This window comes from Bombyx mori, chromosome 17 (genome assembly GCF_030269925.1).
Source record: "Bombyx mori chromosome 17, ASM3026992v2".
In the NCBI taxonomy this organism is placed as follows: domain Eukaryota; kingdom Metazoa; phylum Arthropoda; class Insecta; order Lepidoptera; family Bombycidae; genus Bombyx; species Bombyx mori.
Window position 1 is genome coordinate 4,102,220 of NC_085123.1, and position 21,976 is coordinate 4,124,195.

The 21,976-nt window shown below is 36.0% G+C and overlaps 2 protein-coding genes and 1 long non-coding RNA gene across 4 annotated transcripts in view; 1 reads left to right on the forward strand and 2 right to left on the reverse strand.

Moving 5' to 3' along the window:
• Positions 1–215: 215 nt before the first annotated feature.
• Positions 216–2,037, reverse strand: LOC119629762 (uncharacterized). The gene has a single exon (XM_038016810.2). The coding sequence runs from the start codon at positions 1,779–1,781 to the stop codon at positions 1,452–1,454; it is 330 nt and encodes a 109-aa protein (XP_037872738.1). The 5' UTR covers positions 1,782–2,037; the 3' UTR covers positions 216–1,451.
• LOC101739854 (uncharacterized) overlaps positions 216–21,976 on the reverse strand; it is a 58,493-nt gene continuing 36,732 nt past the window's right edge. Inside the window, exons 3-7 of one of the 2 annotated variants that reach the window (XM_004921890.5) lie at positions 8,004–8,109; positions 4,643–4,785; positions 3,702–3,799; positions 2,685–2,850; positions 216–2,176 (exon numbers count right to left, since the gene is read on the reverse strand). In XM_004921890.5, coding sequence (XP_004921947.1) covers positions 2,073–2,176; positions 2,685–2,850; positions 3,702–3,799; positions 4,643–4,785; positions 8,004–8,109 — 617 coding nt within the window. In that variant the 3' untranslated portion in view covers positions 216–2,072. Of the gene's footprint in view, positions 2,177–2,684; positions 2,851–3,408; positions 3,575–3,701; positions 3,800–4,642; positions 4,786–8,003; positions 8,110–21,976 lie in introns of both variants that reach the window. The other variant, XM_004921891.5, reaches the window with a different exon arrangement.
• LOC134200419 (uncharacterized) lies at positions 8,116–14,394 on the forward strand. The gene is made up of 2 exons (XR_009975340.1): positions 8,116–8,590; positions 14,168–14,394. It is a non-coding gene; the product is annotated as an uncharacterized LOC134200419 (long non-coding RNA).

Genomic DNA, 21,976 nt, shown 5'->3' on the forward strand with positions numbered 1-21,976 from the left:
AGGTACGTTCTGAGTTGAGCAATACTATTCCAACTCATTCAGTAGGTAGATCTAGTATGACCTCTCGAGATCACTAGAATTGGTATGAAAAAAACTTCTGATCACTATCTGGTACCGTGTGAACCTAATGTCAGTCAGTCAGTCGACTATTCTGCATACTTACAGAACAAATGACATCATTGCAGATATTATTGTGTGAAAAAAAAACCAATACATTTCATTTTTGCAATTTTTATTTGTAAAATTTAAATACAATAGTGATGAAAAATACTTGTAAACAATCTCTAGTCGTTTTCGTTAAATATACTTATATCGATAAATTTACAATAGATTCGCGAACTCTTAACTAATTGGTTCTGTTTAGATTGACTCGAACGATACGATAAGAACGATTAATAAACCCTTAGTTTAAAAATTTAAATTCGAAAAAAAAAAAACTGTTTATTGTTTTTTTTTTTACAAAATGGAAGCCACCAATTTTAGATATACATTCTACAATATAAACCGTTATTTTAATACGACAATATATAAGAACTTAAATTTATTTGGGATGGTATTATCATCATTATTATGCTACGAAGAAGGTACTTATATGAATATCTGAGCAATTACAAGAGCATTATGTATACTGATTAAAATAATTTCAATATATTGAACTATGAAACCTATAAATTACAATAAGTTCATGATGCTTATATAAATAAATATAGATGAGCATTTTTTTTTGTCAAAGGCACTACAACGATATTTTGTTTTGTGGATTTTGAGACAATTCTTTTGTGTAGGTAATTAATGTACGCACTAATAAAAAAAATCTTAATAATTATTCTAACTAAACGTTTTGTTTTACTGCGATATATTATGGCGGAGTGAATATATATTTAAAACTCCTGTTGTGGTCGGTGTTATGTCAAATGTGAACAAAAAACCAACGATTATTATTTTTATTAAAATTATTACCACATCGCTAATTTGGATTGCTTCTTCTGTTCGGCATAACGTAGACCACTTCACTTTCTAATATGCTCCTCGTTGGAATAAAATCACTAATTACAACTATATTTCGTGAGACAAAGGCTTTGTTCGTCGGAAGCATCACGCTCCGAAGGGACCAGCGGTGTCGGAGTTTCGTAAGCCGTGCTCAAGGTAGGGGCCGAGCGACGATTCCCTTCAACTTTATCGATATTCCATAAACAACTTTCAACATTTAGATACTGATGATACATAGCTCGGCCCATATAAAATGTGCCATTAACGTGCGTCAGTTTCGCAACCAGAATCGGACCTGTTTCGTTTGCATTAATCAGATAGTGTAGGTACGTAAAAGTTTAAATGACATTGACAGTTGAGAATGTCAACTTTTAAATGGAGTCACATAGCTGTGGCGTCTTACACTGCAACGGCCTTGAATCGAAACTCTTCACCGTCACTTCGTTACGGCTCCCGCGCGCTCAGTACATGAATGCAAGGTAAACATTGTTTTTTGGGGACTTTTTAGACTTCTTGTTGTTCCTTTTCAAACGGTTGAGCTTACAACCCTCGTCGTGATAGTACGAGTATTGGGGGTAGGGGACGTAGGCGCCGGTCACTTGGTCGATGGGTACCATGATAGGCAGGTCCGTCATCGAAGCCGGCCGCTCGTACGAAGACGAGTCAGAGTCTTTAGGCTCTGCGTACTGGGGGCTGTTGCTCTCCAGCTGGTTACCAATCTCGTGACTTTGGTTGCAGACGGGCACGCTCCTGCTCGTGTCCGCTGACACGTTGGAGCGAGACCGGAGCATCGGACGCGTCGACGAGAAATCATCCGCAGAGTGCTGTAGACTCTTGGACCGAGGTCGGGCCAGCGTTTGGGGAGGCGTCTCGTCTATACGGGACAGGGTGTGCCTTCTGACCGGGCGGTAGACTTTCTTGTCGCCGATCAGCTTGGGTCGTTTGATTTTCCGGTGGGAGTTAAATGTGTCGAGTGAGGAATGGGAGGAGGTTGTACGGGCGCGGGGCGAGGGGTTGCGGGCCGGGGCCTGCGGGGCGGGGGCGCAGTGCGGCGCCACCAGGTCCGGGATCTGGTCGCGTGCTCAGTAGTTGTAGGGCCCGTACTGCGAGCCGTGGTAGTAGGGACCGGGGTACGCCGCGGGCGGCGGGTATCCGGCGTAAGCGTACTGCTGCTTTTGTGGGTATACTGGAAAAACAAATTCGATATTAATACTTTTGTTGACACATCGAATGTTGCTAGCTTATTCTGAGTTATGTATGTTTTATATCTCTAAATTAATGAGAATGATACAATATATAGTTTCTCAAACTAATCACAAATTTATATATAAGTATTATAAAATATTCTATTATAAATCAGAACCAATCCCCCAACGTCACAAGCATGCCGTGCCAACGATTGAGAAATGTATTTACAAAAGTATTGATTGTGTCTCATTTGGATTGAACGATTATTGTTTTTAAATTCATGACATCATCGCTAACATTTTCCGAACAATGGTCACTGTGTAGGTACTTAATGAAGTAAAATGTTTCAATATATATTAAACAATCGCTTTAGATTTAAGATATGTTAACTTTATCGTTTAAAATGCACAAACTCGGAAAATTAATACGCAGCCTTAAATATATAAATGATTTAGTTTTTGTTTAATGATGTTTCGTAATAAAGGAAGTTATGATAAGCGGATTACCCGGCATGAGGTACTGCATATTAAGCGCTTCCTCCCGCTCTCGCTCGCCGCGTAAGCAAATGGCCGCCGACGAAAACAAGATGGCCGACAGCAGTGACAGTCCGACGCCGCACCACGCCACCATATACGACCAATCGTACCAAACGCGAGAGTTGTCACGTAATATCTGGTTTATACCAATATCCGACAACGAATATCGATTTTCGAATTGTGTACGTGAGTGTTTATCGTGCGGGTGTTGATTGCGTACGAATAATACGGTAATTATGGCAACAGGGTTTTTTTTTATAAAAAAATACATTCGTAGTTTCGTGTGAGATGTGTGGGTGAGTTTAAAAAAAAACCGAGAACAATGGGAATTATAAAATTAACGACAGTTAAAATTGGATAGAATTCAATAGGTAAAACGTACAGCACCATGTTAATGTATGTAAGCATGTTAGTATTGCGTTTGGCGTAAACCAGATATTTTAGAGAAATTATATTTTTTTAATAAATTTAGACCGGTCGCGAGTCCGCAGTTGCCATTCCGAACATGGAAAGAAAGAGAAAAAGCATTTTGTTAGTATGATGATACTTACGTAGCTTTCGCTTATAACTAAGTTATGATCGTTCGAAATAAAATATACAAAAGTTTCGTTGCCAGATCTTCCTTAACCGCCAAGCGTTAACCGTTGCACAAGATGGCCGAACCCACAAAATGGCGGCCGAGCCGGTCTCTAACCTGGCATAATGTACTGCACATTATTCTGCTGTTCCCGGCGCTTTTCTTTGCAGAGACAAATGGCGGCAGAGAAGAATACTATGGAGCTGGAGAAGGAGACGCCCACAGACAACCAGGCGAGGATGTACGACCAGTCGTACCATATCGATGAGTTGTCTTTTAGTACCTGCCGCGGAACTCGTTTAAAACTATCTGCTTTATACTCCTCGATTAAAATTTAATCTCTTAACAATATGCTTTTCAATTTCAACGAAAAAATATTCAGGTTTAAATATTATGTTCTAATGACTCACGTTGGGCCATTGTTGATAGAACTCCTCTCCTACAACCTTCTCTTTTTCATAAAACTCAACCCCGTGCCACAGTGCCATAGCGCCCGCCGACAGCAGACCTGGAACGAACACGTACAGTTACGTCCAATTGGCGAGTACATCAAAGCCGCGTATCCATTGAAAAAGTACCAGTGTGCTTAGTGCGAGTTTTTTGAAATTTTCGATAGCGTTAAAGTTAGCTCAAATTTGCATGCAGTTAGAACAGCGGTAGGCACCACCACCCCGCCTATTTCTGCCGTGAAGCAGTAATGCGTTTCGGTTTGAAGGGTGGGGCAGCCGTAATAACTATACTGAGACATTAGAACTTGTATCTCAAGGTGTGTGGCGCTGTTGTCTATCGGCTCCAGTAACCACTTAACACAAGGTGGGCTGTGAGATCGTCCACACATCCATGCAAAAAAAATATGTATTTTTTAATGATTTAATATATTTCTAACGCGTAATTTTTTTTAAAAATTAGCATTCCGCACTCCTTCGCTATATTCTCTATAAGTGTGAGAAATTTCATACTCCTCCGTCGGCGCAATTTTCGTAAAAAGGGGTACAAAGTTTTTGCTTCACGTATTAACATATTAAAGAGGGATTAAGTGAGTCGACTATTATCAAAGCCGGCAATGTGACTTTTGGACAATTATTGGTAAATCAGAAAAACGAATTATTGACTTAGTCTTCCATTGGCAGTCACAACTCTTCTGAACGACATCTTAGATAAATAACAGGTTAAGTATTAACCTTTATTTAATGCAGGTTTTGAACCGTATTCTTTGAAGGAGACGATTATATTCAAATCAATGTGTATTGACATATCAATAAATTTTTTTGTCCAAATGCACAGATTGCCACCTTTGATAATAGACGACTCAAGTAAGGGCTTATAAAGTGGTGATAAAGTTCGGACTTACATGTGACGAGCATCAGTATAGCGGTGGCGGTGATGTTGCCGGGACTGCGCTTCCAGCAGCCGACGACGCCCGTCCAGAAAGCAATGAACAACGTCAAGAACGCCACAATGAACAACGCCACCGTTGACCGAGCCATATGTAGCCTGGAAACAGTTTATAGATTGAACAGTTTGTGTAATAGGCAGGTTAGGTAGGCAGCGGTTTAGCTCTGCCCCTGGCATTGCTGAAGTCCATGGGCGACGGTAACCACTCACCGTCAGGTGGACCGTGTGCTTGTCTGCCTACAAAGGAAAAAATAATAATAAAAAATTGAAAAGCTTTGCGAATGTTAAGTAAAGTAGTTCCTTCAGCATAGCTCTTCGCTCAACACGAGACAATTTAACTGATTTTTTGGTTTGATTGCGTACAGAACAAATATAATTAAATAAAGATATCGACTGCCATTTTAAATGCGAAATCCGTGTTTGGTTTTTGTATACGGAAAATTCCATAAATCAGCTTTCAAAGAATTAAACTTCATAGTTAAACTTCATAGAAAAAAATATATATATACTATCTATACTTAATATTATAAAGAGGAAAGATTTGTTTGTTTGTTTGTATTGAATAGGCTCCGAAACTACGGAACCGATTTGAAAGATTCTTTCACTGTTTGAAAGCTACACTATTCCCGAATGACATAGGCTATAATCTTTTTTGAAAAAAATCGGGATCCTTACTAAAACTCCAATAATGTAACCCAAGGTGTGAAAAATTACCTAAAATATTCTTTACATCGCAAAAAGTGCACAAAAAGTGTCGTGACAGCATATTTCTAACTATTACAGTTATGCCGCAATAAGTGTTGTTTTATTTGAAAAAATAAAACAACGTCAAATAGCGTTGAAATTTTTGTTAAAGACCCGAGCGGAGCCGGAGCGGGCCGCTACTCTATACATATAAATAAAATTTGGAGTGTCTGTTTGTAATATTGAAATAACCGCCTTTTACTACATGCATATGAATATATATATAACATAAACCAAAATAACATTTTTTTAAATTTTTGTCTGTCTGTCGGTCTGTCTGTCTGTCTGTTTGTTCCGGCTAATCTCTGGAACGGCTGGACCGATTTTGACGGGACTTTCACTGACAGGTAGCTGATGATATAAGGAGTAACTTAAGCTACTTTTTTAGACTAGCTTCGCCCCGCGGCCTCACCCGCGGTACGACAATAACCGCGGGTAGCATCGCGGGACTCAACTATCAATAATAAAATTTAATGTTTCCGAAGCGAAGCGAGAGCGGGTCGCCAGTATACAATAACTCTGTTGGTTGTTATTGCATTTTAATTCATCTTTAATGTTGCACGCGTGTTGTAACTACCATACGTTTATGACCATTTATTTTGACGAAATAATATGAAATAATTCGTTCATGAAGGTTCTGTTCGGAGGTTGCACAATAACCTTTACGTTTCTGTTACAATAAACATTAAACAATTCGCTGTGCGTTATTCAAACGGTTTTTATTAATTTTATTTCATTATCTTTAAGGACCAGTAGGTCACTATTAATGGTTATACTAAGTCTTACATTGAAAATATATTGATTGAGAAATAGTTAATCTAGTGTGAAAACAAAATCATGTTTTTTTTTATGTTGTTTGTTACTTCATTTCTATTCCTCCTGTAGTTTTACGTCTATAAGATGTTAGAACTGAAATTTTCATAGATATTTTTTTTTATTGCTTAGATGGGTGGACGAGCTCACAGCCCACCTAGTGTTAAGTGGTTACTGGAGCCCATAGACATCTACAACGTAAATGCGCCACCCACCTTGGATATAAGTTCTAGGGTCTCAAGTATAGTTACAACGGCTGCCCCACCCTTCAAACCGAAACGCATTACTGCTTCACGGCAGAAACAAGCAGGGCGGTGGTACCTACCCGCGCGGACTCACAAGAGGTCCTACCACCAGTGATACAAGATAGAACAAACCATTTTACGAGCGAGAAGTAACTGAAACATATACAAGAAATAGCCACATTCAAGGGCAAAATAAATAGTAAACTCGAAACTTTAAGGAGAATGGAATATTATCGATCTGAATTGATTGGTTTGTGGATAACCAAGCAGAATGGTTGAGTGGTTAAAAAAATATATACGAGGAATATTATTATGTTTTACAATAAACTGCAATTGACGATGTGGTGATGTGAATAAAAACGGAGCAGAGACTAGTCTTGCGCATTGAAAAGATCTCGTGTTAGAATAAGCTTACACAGATTTTTACTAGTGGTAGGACCTCTTGTGAGTCCGCGCGGGTAGATACCACCGCCCTACCTATTTCTGCCGTGAAGCAGTAATGCGTTTCGGTTTGAAGGGTGGGGCAGCTGCTGTAACTATACTTGAGACTTATTAACTTATATCTCAAGGTGGGAGGCGTATTTACGTCGTAGATGTCTATGGGCTCTAGTAACCACTTAACACCAGGCGGGCTGTGAGTTCGTCCACCAATCTAAACAATAAAAAACACAGAGCATTAACCTGATAGTAAAGATAAGAAAATATACAATGGACAACATGATATTAACGAACATTATTTCACCATAATTCAATCAAAACCAAACCTATAAAACAGTTTATAACCGTCGAAAGGAAGAGAGGAGTGAATCAATTTAAACGAATGATCCGTGTCAAACAATAGTTTATTATATTCGGAACTGTTGGCCGGCGACCCACTTGCAATGGGACGCAAGGCCTCGCCTCTAGTTGTAAGCTGTCGCGGTCAGTGTGCTTTAGAATTGCTTTGAAATAATTTACGTCGCCTTAATCTTAGACAAATATGTACCAATGAAACCAGTGTCTGGTGCATTCGTGTTGAGCGATGCACCAGTGTTCGAATCCCAGGCGGGTACCAATTTTTCTAATGAAATACGTACTCAACAAATGTTCGCGATTGACTTCCACGATGAAGGAATAACGTCGTGTAATAAAAATCAAACCCGCATAATTATAATTTGCGTAATTACTGGTGGTAGGACCTCTTGTGAGTCCGCGCGGGTAGGTACCACCGCCCTGCATATTTCTGCCGTGAAGCAGTAATGCAGCGGTTTGAAGGGCGGGACAGCCGTTGTAACTATAGTGAGACCTTATGAAATCATAAATCAAGGTGGGTGGCGCATTTGCGTTGTGGACGTCTATGGGCTCTAGTAACCACTTAACACCAGGTGGGCTGCGAGCTCGTCCACCCATCTATGCAATAAAAGATAAAACTTTATTGATTTTAATCTAAATGGGATATGTGCTTGGACATGCGTTAAACAAGTTCACGTACGCTAAGTATCGCATCTTTCATGTCAATTGTGTAATTATAATCACCTGTTCATTGCATCGTCTGAGAGGCCTTTGGTTTCGTTGTTCTCGTCGGGAATGAAGTAGTCTACATTACTGCAGTGAGTCTCCACCGGCGACAGGTAGATTTCAACTGGAATCAAAAAGATTGGTGTTGATTAAGAACTTTTAATCACCGCAGAGCATCTTGTGAGTCCGCAAGCGTAGGTATCACCACCCTGCCTACTTCAGTTTGAAAGACGGTAGAGCCGTTGTAATGTAAAAATGGTGACTTAGAATTCACGTCTCAAGGATTCTCAAAGCATTTACATTGTTCACTTCTATGGACTCCGGTAACCACTTAATATTAGTTGAAACGTGAATTCATCCTTCATATTAATAATACAAAATCCATCATTGAAGATGACAATAATGAAAACTACTTTTACGATTTAATTTCGCGTTTTTTATTGTCATTAAATTATTTCTGACGTTTTAATGACTCCTCAGTTTTTGGGTGATTGCAAACGACTAAAATGTTATTCGTCGACAATTTTGAACATCGTGCCCAATTATTACAACGTAGGAAACAATATAGTGGCAATAAAAAACGCTAGATTAAACAGTAATTTTAAGTAAGTAGAAAGAACATATGTAATGACTATGTACTATTATAATTTACTAGAGGTCCCGCAGTAGTCGAAATTCGACTATAATTAATTGGAATTGTAAGTTTCTACACTATTATGATTGTATTTCATACTTCTATAATCGCAAATTTCGCCAAGACTACACTTTAAAAAATATTAGTAAAGACAAAGAATATTTAATCTATTCCCAATTTGACAACAGACGTCAAGAATAAAAGTATGCATGCATGTGTGCGCCAATATGATATGTAGTGTGTGTAATGTTTTCTTTATTGATTTAATGTATCTTTTATGCATTATTTAAAAAAAATATTAGCATTGTGCACTTCTTCTCTATATTCTCTATAAGTATGGAAAATTTCATACTCTTCCGTCCGCGCAATTTTCGTAAAAAGGGATACAAAGTTTTTGCTTCACGTATTAATATATAGATTATAAAAAAAGAACATAATATTCCTGAATAACCTAAAAGTAGATACATGTTATTATCCGCAACACGCTTCGTCAGTACTATTATCACGTGAACTGTTTTTAAACTAATTATAATAAACTGTATTTATAAATTTAGAAATAATTCACTAACAATAGGAAAAAAGGAAAAAAACCAAACTCGATACGAAAATTTGTAAAATTTTTAAAGAATTTTTAATATTCTTTCGTAAATTTTCCAAATTTAGCAATGATATTACTTTTCGTGAGCAAAATTTATTCGAAGAATCACATTTAATACCAAAAGCGTGAATCAGCGGTTGTCCTTTGGCAAAATGAATTCTATACGGGTTTTAACATCCTTCTACGCGTCGCTTTTAATAAAATGTAAGTCGGACAATGACCTTGGCGCGTTCATACGCGGAGAAAACTATGTCTAATACCTAGACTGCAATCAGCTATTCAGATGCAAAATATGATTTATTTTTTATTGCTTAGATGGGTGGACGAACTCACAGCCCACCTGGTGTTAAGTGGTTACTGGAGCCCATAGACATCTACCACGTAAATGCGCCACTCACCCTGAGATATAAGTTCTAAGGTCTCAGTATAGTTACAACGGCTGCCCCGCCCTTAAAACCGAAACGCATTACTGCTTCACGGCAAAAATAGGCAGGGTGGTGGTACCTACCCGCGCGGACTTACAAGAGGTCCTACAACCAGTAATAACGAATATTGTATGAACGAATTACTTAAAAGCACATAAAATTGTAGGTATAGTAACCGGCAAACTTCTTGAGCAAATGACCTTGACTGCGCAGAACCGAATTTTAGATCACTTTGGTGGTGAGGGTGAGGCGCGACGGCAGGGGAAATCGTATCGAGCGCGTTATTGGTAGATCAGTCGAACCCTGCGCCCCGCACCGCGCCCTCTTTCCGCTTGCTCTCAAAAGTACGCTTGCGTACAGTAAAAAGTCTATCGTTATTAATTGTTAAGTTATTTGTTATAATTGCTTGTTGACTTTGTTGCCATTGCTATATGTTGAGTGTTTGTTGATTTTTTATAAAAAATACACTATGCCGCGACAAACTGGTGTAGTATTCCAAAGAAAGGGTAGAAAAATTGTGTACGACGTATATTGCTTCATTATAAAACAGGGGAAGAATGATATGGAAAAAGTAAAACAGACTTTGGAAGCAAGAAAGACATCAGTGAGTACTGTTAGGTGCATTATTAATGAAGCTAAAGGCTCTGGCTTGCTCGCCGTGTTTCGGACTCCGGGTAAGAAAAGATCGGGGAAGAAGAAAGTTACCGGAATGGATAGTTTCGTTCAATCTGTAATAAAAAGATGTAATCATAATAACTACATAACAAGCAGCGAAACTCCGTATCGTAGAAAGGCTTCGAAAAATTTAAAGAAGATATAAATTTTAATGGCTCGGAATGAAGCTTACGACGAATTATGAAAGAGCTAGGCTTCAGATGCAAAAAAAAAAACAGAAAGTAATCGGAAGCTGGTAATTGAAAAAAGTAACATTCGATTACTACGAATCGAATGTCTTCAAAAAATAATTAATTATAGACAAAAAAGAAGACCGAACCGACCGAGTTCTAAACTACACCGATGAGCCCTATGTCGACTCATCACGATGATAGCAACTCGGGTGATGAAAACAGTGATGATGATGATGGTCAAGATTATGATAACGAAAAAAAAATTACAAATACCTACCAGCTTCGCTTCAACTGAACGAAGACCTGGCAACAGCTCTAGTTTTGACTTAATAGAAGGAATATCTATTTTACCCCAAGATTAAATTATTACAATTATTAACCTATATTTTTTGTTGATGTTCTAATAAATATATAAATAAATACATAATATGTTGATTTTAATAATTTAATAGCATTATGACGCAAAGTAAATAATGTTTTTGCACGTGAGTGTACCATGCGCGAACTTACCCCCACTACGTCGACAAATGCTCAAGAAGTTTGCCGGCTATTATAAACTTATGAGTTTAGGCCAGGGACTCCCAAACTTATCTATCTAAGTAATAAAAAAAATAAAAAAATACAATTTGCGGAATGCTTAATTTTATAAAAAATTAAAAACTAAGATATGTATAAGGTATTTGGTAGTATTGTCATGATAAATTGTATTTCTTTGTTTACAAAATATGCTCTTTGTAAACAAAAACGCGGGCTTTTAAAACATTTTGTATTGTACACTCAGATTACATATCTGCATAGTATTGCAAAAATCAATCTGTATTCGTATTCCAAAAACCTACTTTATATCAGATTTTTACATAAGAAATATGTAAGTCCACAAAAAAACTTGCGCCATTGTTACTTGCACACATGATCCATTCATTTACTCACTGTTTTTGTCTCTTTCATTCTACATTCGTAATACACTGTTAACAGAGATAGGTAGAAGTTTGTCAGTCACCAAGAATTCTGTTTCGCAACATTTGATTTCAATTCGTTGCATAGAAGTTTTGATCACATGAGAATTAGCGCGAAAATTCAAGCGAATCGCGTGAGACAGTTTTGAACTGAACTGTATTATTATGCATTTCTTATATACATGTGTCAAAGTCCAGAGAAAAGTAACAAAAAATGTTCAGTATCAGATTTAGATAAAAATTACTTTCATACAATACATACAAATTAAATAAAGTTATATACATCTCTCAATACCTCAGCTCATTTCGAAGGATGAAATTCTATTAAGCAACATTTCGCTTAATAGATGATATTTATCTTTGTAATTGAATATAATATGCAATTTCGAAAAGGGCACATGTCGCATATTTTGTCAAATAAGTTTTTTCATATACATGTAGTTTTGAGGCTTACCTACACCCATTTTATAACAATTCCAGTAATTTTCAATTGCTAATTAACATTAAAATATAACTCAAAAGTTAATATTTAAATTTTTACACTGCTTTAGAAAATAATCCGTTGTTTTTCATTTCCTGAACATTTTACATTTTCAGAGATGTGCCCTTTTCGAAATTGCATGTTCAATTAAAGATGCGTTTGATTTAGTACTAGCTGACCCGGCAGACTTCGTAGTGCCTCAATCGATAAATAAAAGACCTAAACTTTTGTATAAAATAAAGTTAAAACAAACAAAAGGAATCCGTCCGACGGGGGACACATCAAAGGGAAAACAAAATTGTTATTTTTATTTAATTCCGATCATTTTCATATTTATCTAAACCTTTTAAACCTTCTCTGGACTTCCACGAATAATTCAAGACCAAAATCAGCCAAATCGGCCCAGCCGTTCTCGAGTTTTAGCGAGACTAACGAACAGCAATTCATTTTTATATATATAGAAGAAGATAGAAGATTAACAACAACAGTTCGATCTTTTTAATTGAACTTCAATTTCTACATTCAAGTAGCTAAAGAAAATTTTTATAATAATTAAGATATTTTTTCCAAATTATAAATAGCTCTCGATATAATACGTACCTCTAGCTCTATCCAGTAGGTAATCTAAACCTAGCCAAAGACTAATTAACTACAACATAAGAAATTAAGACGGCTAATTCTGTAATAGAGATGAGATTTTAGTGATAATAATAATATTATTAGATTATTCATCAACAAAATAACAAAACCTAAAACAAGGCCAAATTTTTGTATCAAAATTATTCGTGTAACGTTTTGCAAGGTCAACGAGATTTCTACCAACAGTTATCGAGTCTCTCATTGTAACTCCGTTTAGTATGAACGTATGAATATTCAATAAGCATTATTATTATAAATAGTAAGGAATGCATTAACGTATTGTTCAGCGTAGTGTTGTGACATGCGAGAAATCATACCGAAAAACATAATTCATAAACATTGTATTGTGACGTGGTACAATTTAAGAGCGATTATACAGTAAATCGAAAATAAATTGTCATTGAACTCTTAAGCAACGGGATGATCTACGCGAACTCGAGTCATATTGTCAAAGTCGTATCAAACACATTAGCGTGTTCCGGTTTGAACAATGAGAATAAACAAAAGGATACATAAATATGCTTTAACTAGCTGACCCGGCAGACTTCGTAGTGCTTCAATCGATAAATAAAAGACCCAAACTTTTGTATAAAATAAAATTAAGACAAACAAAAGAAATCCGTCCGACGTGGGACAGATCAAAGGAAAAATAAAATTGTTTGTTTTTATATAATTCTGAGTGTTTTCATATTTATCTACCTTTTAAACTTTCCCTGGACTTTTACCAATAATCCAAGACCAAAATTAGCCAAATCGGTGCAGCCGTTCTCGAGTTTTAGCGAGACTAACGAACAGCAATTCATTTTTATATATATAGATAGATTTAATTTCATGCAAATAACTAATTGAAAAATATTATACATAAATACATAATGAATAAATGAAGTGAGAAGGCGTGTGTAGGCAGTACCCGGAATTGTAAAGTAAACGTAATTAAATATAAGAACGTATTGTTTTACAAACGAAAATATTATTGCAGATTAACATTTGAAATGGTTGAGATAATGTTAACTGTCGTTATAATTAGATGTAGATTCGTGTTACTCAATCTTAGATAACAACAAAACCGGATCAAACCCATGAACAACTTTTACTATTTCTCATTTACGACTTCCATAATATTATTATTAGTTATTTTTTCCCAAGAAACTGGTATAATACCTTCGATATCTCTGCTGCATGCCACTGAAATTAAAATATTTTAATTATGCAACTTTTGTTGAAACAGCAGAGTCTTACTTTATGACGAGAAACAAAATAAATTCCATTCAAACCCGTATACAATTATAATTAAAACAGCGTAATTAACACTTCCTATTCTAATAATTAGAACGAAATTTAAATATATAAAAAATACTAACTAATTTCGAATACAAAGAGTTTTAAATTAATAAGTCGCATGTAATTTAAATTCATTGTTCAAATCGCTTCGCGAGCATCGCTTGAGTCGCGTCCAAATATAATAAGCGCGTCGCCAAATGGGTGACCCAGTCGTGTTGGCATTTCGTGGCTATCTGAAGGAGTGGTAGAGAAAGTAACTGTCCTTCTTATTTATTCGTACAGGTGTTTGTCTTTGCTTATTATAGTTCAATGATTTATAGCTTTCAGTGAAGCAGCGATGTTGGTGTCAAATGTCTCCAATGACATTTCAATGCAAGAGAAATTACGAATCAACTTTTAGATTTGGCTCAAGATTAAGATTAGTAAATAAATTGTCTAAACTGTTATACTAATAACATGTGTGGTGTCTGGGAATATCTCGTGATCTCTAAGACTTGTAATGCTGCTTTCCGAATCCTTAATAAAGTTAAGATTATTTAAAAATAAAGTTCAGTGTTATCCTATTATAAGGAAAGACGTGTGAGGAAAAGGACAAATCCTAGTAACTAACTAAGGATGTATATGCAGTGGATATTAAAATTTGTCTTTGTTCCCTTCTGCATAATACCTATTTCTTACTCGGAAGCATGAAAATTAAATTTATAAATACATATACATATGTATGTATAACAATTTCCTCTTCGGTAGTTATGACATCAATGTTACAACGTGTGTCATGTCAATGGCCACGTATATACAGGTATATATATATATCAAAGCTGTTTATCAAAGAATGTTGATGAAAATTTATGAGCCTCAAGTTCTTACGAAAGATGCATAAATTTTATCACTACATTATGACATAAAATGTTTAATTTCTCGTTAATTATATAAGTAAATTATATAAATACGTATGAACAATAGAAGTCGCAGATTTCGGTTGATATCGTGTTCACGCTTACATTAAACAGTTACTCCCATTTTAACATTATTATATCCAACTTTTTTGCTATCAATTTTTAATGATCATCTCGCAACTTCCGGTAGAAAATACCTATTATACGCAAAGTATACTATTAATTAACGCTAGTCACTCACTGAATGCGGTTCCGATCCGGTTGTAGTTTTTATTTTTATTTTTTATTATTGCTTAGATGCGTGGACGAGCTCACAGCCCACCTGGTGTTAAGTGGTTACTGGAGCCCATAGACATCTACAACGTAAATGCGCCACCCACTTTCAGATATGAGCCCTAAGGTCTCAAGTATAGTTATAACGGCTGCCCCACCCTTCAAACTGAAACGCATTACTGCTTCACGGCAGAAATAGGCGGGGTGGTGGTACCTACCCGTGCAGACTCACAAGAGGTCTTACCACCAGTAATTACGCAAATTATAATTTTGCGGGTTTGATTTTTATTACACGATGTTATTCCTTCACCGTGGAAGTCAATCGTGAACATAATTTTGTTGAGTACGTATTTCATTAGAAAAATTGGTAGCCGTCTGGGTAACCTTCTCCGAAGCACTGCTCTTGCTAGGGCTAGTGTTAGCAAATTCTCTCAGGCTGAACCCGTGAGCTCACCTACCCGTACGCGCGGGGAATAATCCCTTAGACTACCAGCAGCAAATAAGTAGGGCATATAACTCACTGAACCCAAAATAAGGTACCTTTTTACGACTCAAAATCTTTTGCCTATATTATAAAATCCCTGGTATTCGAAACATATTTGCATCGTAATGGAAAAAAAAAACAGGAAAGAAAACATTGAGCCGGTGTTTTCTCAGTCAGTCGGTACTCATTACGGCTGTTTCACTTTCACGGCTTTTCCAATACAAATGGAGGCTTAGAAAGGTTTCATTTACCGCTCGCATATTGAAGTATTTAATGTTAATTCTGACCTCAGCATGGCCGCGAGGCAAGGCGCGGTGTGCAAGTGAAAAATATTATGTTGTATGTGGCACGAAGAAAGTGTGTCTTACGTATATTACTTATGCTATATACAAACAACGGTAATTATTTAATTAATTAAGCACTTTTTTTATTGCTTAAAAGGATGGAAGAGCTCTCAGTCCACCTGGTGTTAACTAGGTGTTACTGGAGCCCATAGACATCTACAACGTAAATGCGCCACCCATCTTAAGATATAAGTTCTAAGGTCTTAAATATAGTTACAACGGCTGCCCCACCCTTCAAACCGAAACGCATTAATGCTTCACGGCCGAAATAGACAGGGTGGTGGTACCTACCCGCGCGGACTCACAACAGGTCCTACCACAAGTAAGAACACTTATATGTAGGTCAGTTTGGACTTCGGCTGACTCGGCGGTGGTCTCGGCAGCAATGCCATCTCTAGTTTCCATAGTACAGGGAATCTAATTTCGGGGCCAAATAACCATGTGTGACCCGGGTTTTATTTATGTAGGCAGCCTTACATATAAAGGGTATGACGAATAGATGCCATTAAAAACACACCTCGAGCAAGGACACCTACAAACATGTGATTCGACTTTTTGATCTTAAACACAAAAAAACATCACTATTAGATATGATAACCGAGAATCAGTCAGGTCTTATATTTCAAAATTACTACCCAAAATCTGCTTTACGTATCTATTACGTATTTATTCATTACGTATGACGTAATTTGAGGCTAAGCGATAAACCAGCCATGACTTAGACCGTAAAAAGTTTAAATTTCACAAATACTGTCTTATGGTATTTTTTTAAATCTGTTTAAGACGAAAAATATGACTTTTTTATTGACAACACGAAAAGAAAGAAAATTGGGTGAAAGACAGCGGGTAACTGTTTCGTCTTTGCCTATTTAAAACATAGATCACAATTACTATTATCAATATTATCGTCCATAATTATTAATAAAATATTTTGTATCTCAGGAATGTGGACAAGATAGGATCATAATAACAAATTACATTATTATTTTTGCAACGTTTCGGTCTTTTATTAGACCTTCAATCAGGCATCTGAAAATTACACATATTAATAACCATAACAATAACATAATAATAACATATTAATAATACAAAAAAAAAAAAAAAAAAATTGTCAACACTACAATATTTACCATAATATGAATTCCAACAATCACTATCTTACACTGCTCAGTTGCCTTAGTCATCATAAATTAATACAAATCAACAAAGCATCACATTTTTTTATAAATAATTTTTTTATTGGGTCCGTTTTTCTGTTTACTAAATTAGCCATCTATGTGTCTTATGAAAGTGAGTGAGTGAGATATAAGACTGCAGTTAAGTAAGTCTTTACAGTTCGTACACTTTCAGAAATTCCGAGGCATAGCCAACTTAACTGAGAGCTTGTTGTTGTTATTACTCAATGGATTCCACGAGGCACAATAACAACCAGAATACAAATTCGCGACTTTATAATTCACTAGTTTGCAGTTTACGAAATTAGAATTTCGCAATATCTCGATTTAAATTGGGTGGTGGATTAATTTGGTTAAAATGGCAATGATTGGAAGACTGGTTTTGCATTATATATTTAAAGACCAGACTGGGTCCAGTATCATAAATAAATCAGTAAATATTATTTAAATTATTCGATAAGTAAGGATTCAATATAAATCTCGAGTTTTAGAATTTACATTCGACATGTCTTTGACTAAGCAGCGTGACAGATACTACGGAAGTTGTGTAAAAAAGAATTTTAGATAAAAGTTAGATAGATTATAGAAGTTAGAAGATGGTACATAGACAAAAAGTTTCAATTCTAATTAGTTCTAGAATATATGCGACAATTTTTGTGGCAAAATATGTACACACGAGATATGATATAAATTTTCAAAATATTTACAGTTTGGCGCCAAACTGGTGTAATAGACTTGTCAGATCCATGACATTAACATGACATTACTATTGGAGTCAACGGTATTGATGTGTGCGGTCACGATGGTCGTGCAAAGCGGAGTGCATGATGCCTCCGCGGTCCGTTAGCACTCGTATGCAATGGGACCAAAGATATACAGTGAACACGTGAGAGAATTGGAAACATGTTCCGTTCTAATTTTTTTGTTTTTCTTTATGTACAAAGTAAAAAACTTTGTGCTCGGACGGAGTCTATGTCGTGAGTGTTTTCAGGCATAGGACGGTTTGCTGCACTGCACTGCTTTATCTCTCTTTATCCCCAACAACGAATCTCATTATCTTGTGAACTAATTATGCAAAAAGAACGAAACGGCAAACACGAGCACTTAGATGTGAACTCGCGATCTTGCAACCTTGCATTTACGAGCCCAGTTCGCAATAAGTCCGTTAAAATAACCGCGCAATAATTAGCGCAAACGATAGTTGTACAAATAACAACCTATGATAATCTCGAAATACACAGAACTGCCTTAATTAATACATTTTCGATTAATTACTGGTTCCTAAATTATTTATTTAAATAAGTACTGCCACATCACAAACATCTAACATTGAAAATAAATTTAAACTATTTAATTTATGGCCTTATGCATGTGACAACAATGGCGTACATAAATTGAAATTAGACCAAAGAGACTAATCAAAATGTTGTTGATTAAAATTCAGGTTTATTTAGTCAAATAGTTTGGTTGGTATCTTCAGTAGCAACAGCAAGGAGAATCTATAAAATGTATAGGAAATTCTTCAATAACTTCTTTAATACTTTGATCCACAATGATTCGCAGATTCCAAAAACTTTTTTATTCTCTATACTTTTCAGTCCACTAGCGGACATAGGCCTTCCCTAAGCCTCGCCACATCAACGATCTGTCCCGTAACTTTTTTTTATTATTTTGCAGAAATTTCGACGCTTTGAATGTTTACAATATTGCACAATATTAGTATGTCCTTCTTCTTGCTCTTATACTACATTGCTTAGGGCCAGCGCAGCATGTCTTCTTATCATGCTGCATATTTATTTATTTATCGTATAGCATTCGTTTACACTGCGTGGTTATAATTGAAATTTACAGTTTGTGATTAGGGTTTTATAATTGACGCAGTGTAGTTGGAACCGAGAGATCCTCAGGAGGACAGTTCGGTTGCCAGGTTGTTGCACTATTAGCACCACCTATTGCATAGGAATGCGCTGTATGAGTTTCAAGATCAGCCGCCTGCTAATGTCAACCATCCTTGGCTTACATCTCTATATATCTGTTACAACGTGTACTAGAGAGGATTTTTTTTCTTTTTCTTCTTTACTTCATACGTTTTATGATTCGCATGCTATAATATTGTAATTATTTTTATTGTAATAAAAAAATTATTATCAAATACTAAAATAATAAAATGACACATTTAATTATTTTAGTTAATCTGTATTTTCGTAATTCATAGTAAGAGTATGAACACAACGAATCTTCTAGTAAATTTTGAAATGTAATCTCAAAATATGACAAGAAATATAAATTAATATTAAATCTTCAGTTAATTGTTTTGCTTCCACAGGCAATTCAATTGCAATACACCATTCCCCCACCGAGTATTTCTGACAAGGTACGAAGCGAGCGAGCAACGGTATCAAAACCGATCGCCCGCTGAATATGAAATGGATATTGCTACATTTGCGGTTTACTGTGTTACATGGTTACATGCTATGTACACTGTTGGACGTGCCTTCCGCAATTTCATTTAATCGACCACTGTCTAACAGTAGTGGTAATCTTTGGCTTTTACCGGAGTAATCGGTTAGTTCTTCGATTTATAGTAGGGCATTAAAATAGTCCCCCGCGACCGGGAAACCGTAAACGGGTTCCCCAGCGTTAAAAAAAAGGTATAATATAATAAGATTAACTCAAGGTCGATAATCGACATTTGATACAAGGCACGCAATCGATCGATAAACTGTCCCATTTGGAAGTACGAGATTACAATGAAGAAAAACCCCGTTCATCATTCTCGTCGAACCCGTCGCTTGCGACGAAGGGCTCGGCGAGTAAATTAACCCACAGACACGGCCCACTGAGTTTCTCGCCGGATCTTCTCAGTGGGTCGCGTTTCCGATGTGGTGGTAGATTCTGCGAAGCACGGCTCTTGCTAGGGTTCGTGTTAGCAATGTCATCAGGTTTGAGCCCAGTGAGCTCGCCTACTAGCCCGGTGACGCTGATATGGTCTCTCTAAACCATCAGCTTAGGTAGAAAAAAAAATTACGAAAAGGAATTAAAATAAGCGTAGTATTCAATTGTTTTATATTTACGAAATGCTAAACGTAAAATTGAAATGTAGTGAATGGAGCATAACATGTATTTGGCAACAGAATGAAGGTCCGAGGATCCTAGCGAACTGCATTCCTTCACGGTACGATGGATCTTGCAAAACCATTTATATGGACGGACCTAGGCCCCGGAGGCGTTTTGCGAAATTTTAAATTATCAGTTCTTTTGTCTTTCGCAATGTGATCATTTCCTTTCTGTGTATGTTTTCATTTTTTTATTATATCTATATATTAATACGTGAAGCAAAAACTTTGTATCCCTTTTTACGAAAATTGCGCGGGCGGAGGAGTATGAAATTTTCCACACTTATAAAGAATATAGACAAGAAGTGCACAATGCTAATATCTTTTTAAAATAATGCATAAAAGATACATTAAATCAATAAAGAAAACATTACACACACTACATATCATATTGACGCACACATGCATGCATACTTTTGTTCTTGACGTCTGTTGTCAAATTGGGAATAGATTAAATATTCTTTGTCTTTATTAATATTTTTTAAAGTGTAGTCTTGTCGAAATTTGTGATTATAGAAATATAAAATACAATCATAATAGTGTAAAAACTTACAATTACAATTAATTATAGTCGAATTTCGACTACTGCGGGACCTCTAGTAATATTTATAATGTCAGCTACGGGAACATCTCGTTTAATACACACAATTTTGTAGTTTTCGATATTTTTTTTAATTCTAAAATTAAATCTCTTTTCACGCCTCGTTCGGCCAGTTGAAATTGAAATAACTAGTGGTCGCCTAGTAGTTGGTAGTCGAAATTCGACTATAATTAATTGAAATTATAATTTGTACACTATTATGATTTTATTTTCAAAGACTATTATACTTGTATAATCACAGATTTCGCCAAGACTACACTTTAGACAAATATTGATAAAGACAAACAATATTAATCTATTTTAAATTTGATCACAGACTATGACAAAAGTTTGACAATAAACAATTAGTAGGTATGCATGCGCGTGTGTGTCTCAAATACATGGTAGTGTGTGTAATGTTTTTTTTTATTGATTTAATCTATTTTTTATGCTTATTTTAAAAAAATATTAACCTTTCGCACTCCTTCTCTATATTTTCTATGTGTGGGAAATTTCATACCCCTCAGTCCGCGCAATTTTCGTAAAAAGGGGTACAACGTTTTTGCCTCACGTATTAAAAATATATAGATTTGAGTACTTTTTTAAAAACAAAAAGAGAATTGCAATTCGAAATTTGAAATGCAGTTTGAAGTTTCACTTTTGCGTCCATTTAATTAGACGTAACCTATGAATATATTGATGACGGTCGCATTCGCTCGCACCGATGACCGGTTCGTCTGTACTTAATGGAATAAATGTGAAAGTTTGTTTGTTTGTATGCCCAGCAGTTTCGGGGACTATTTCGAAGCGATGACGCGACACAATAACCCGCTTATCGTGTTCGCCGGCGACGCATACCAGAGCCGACTAATGCAAGAGATAGCCAACGTCGCTTGATCCTCATTTTAATCCTACAAGTTTTTGGGCACGTTTGGTCTTCTATAAGATTTTCCGTATTTAAAAACAGTGACGCCAAAATCATTAGGACACTTCTAAGAATTCATTGCCACGACATATATAAATATGTACATATATAGAAACTTTACCAATAAACAGGAAACAATAAGTTATTGGAATGCACGCATCAACATTGTAACATACTAACAAAGTCACAAACAAACAAGCAAAGAAAAACTAGAAATGACAATATTGTTAAATGATTCTCTTGGTCACGAATGATCGTAAATTATCATATGGAACGTAAGAATTAAAAGGGACAATTTTTTCATTCTAATGTAACTAAATGTTATTTGTCAAATAG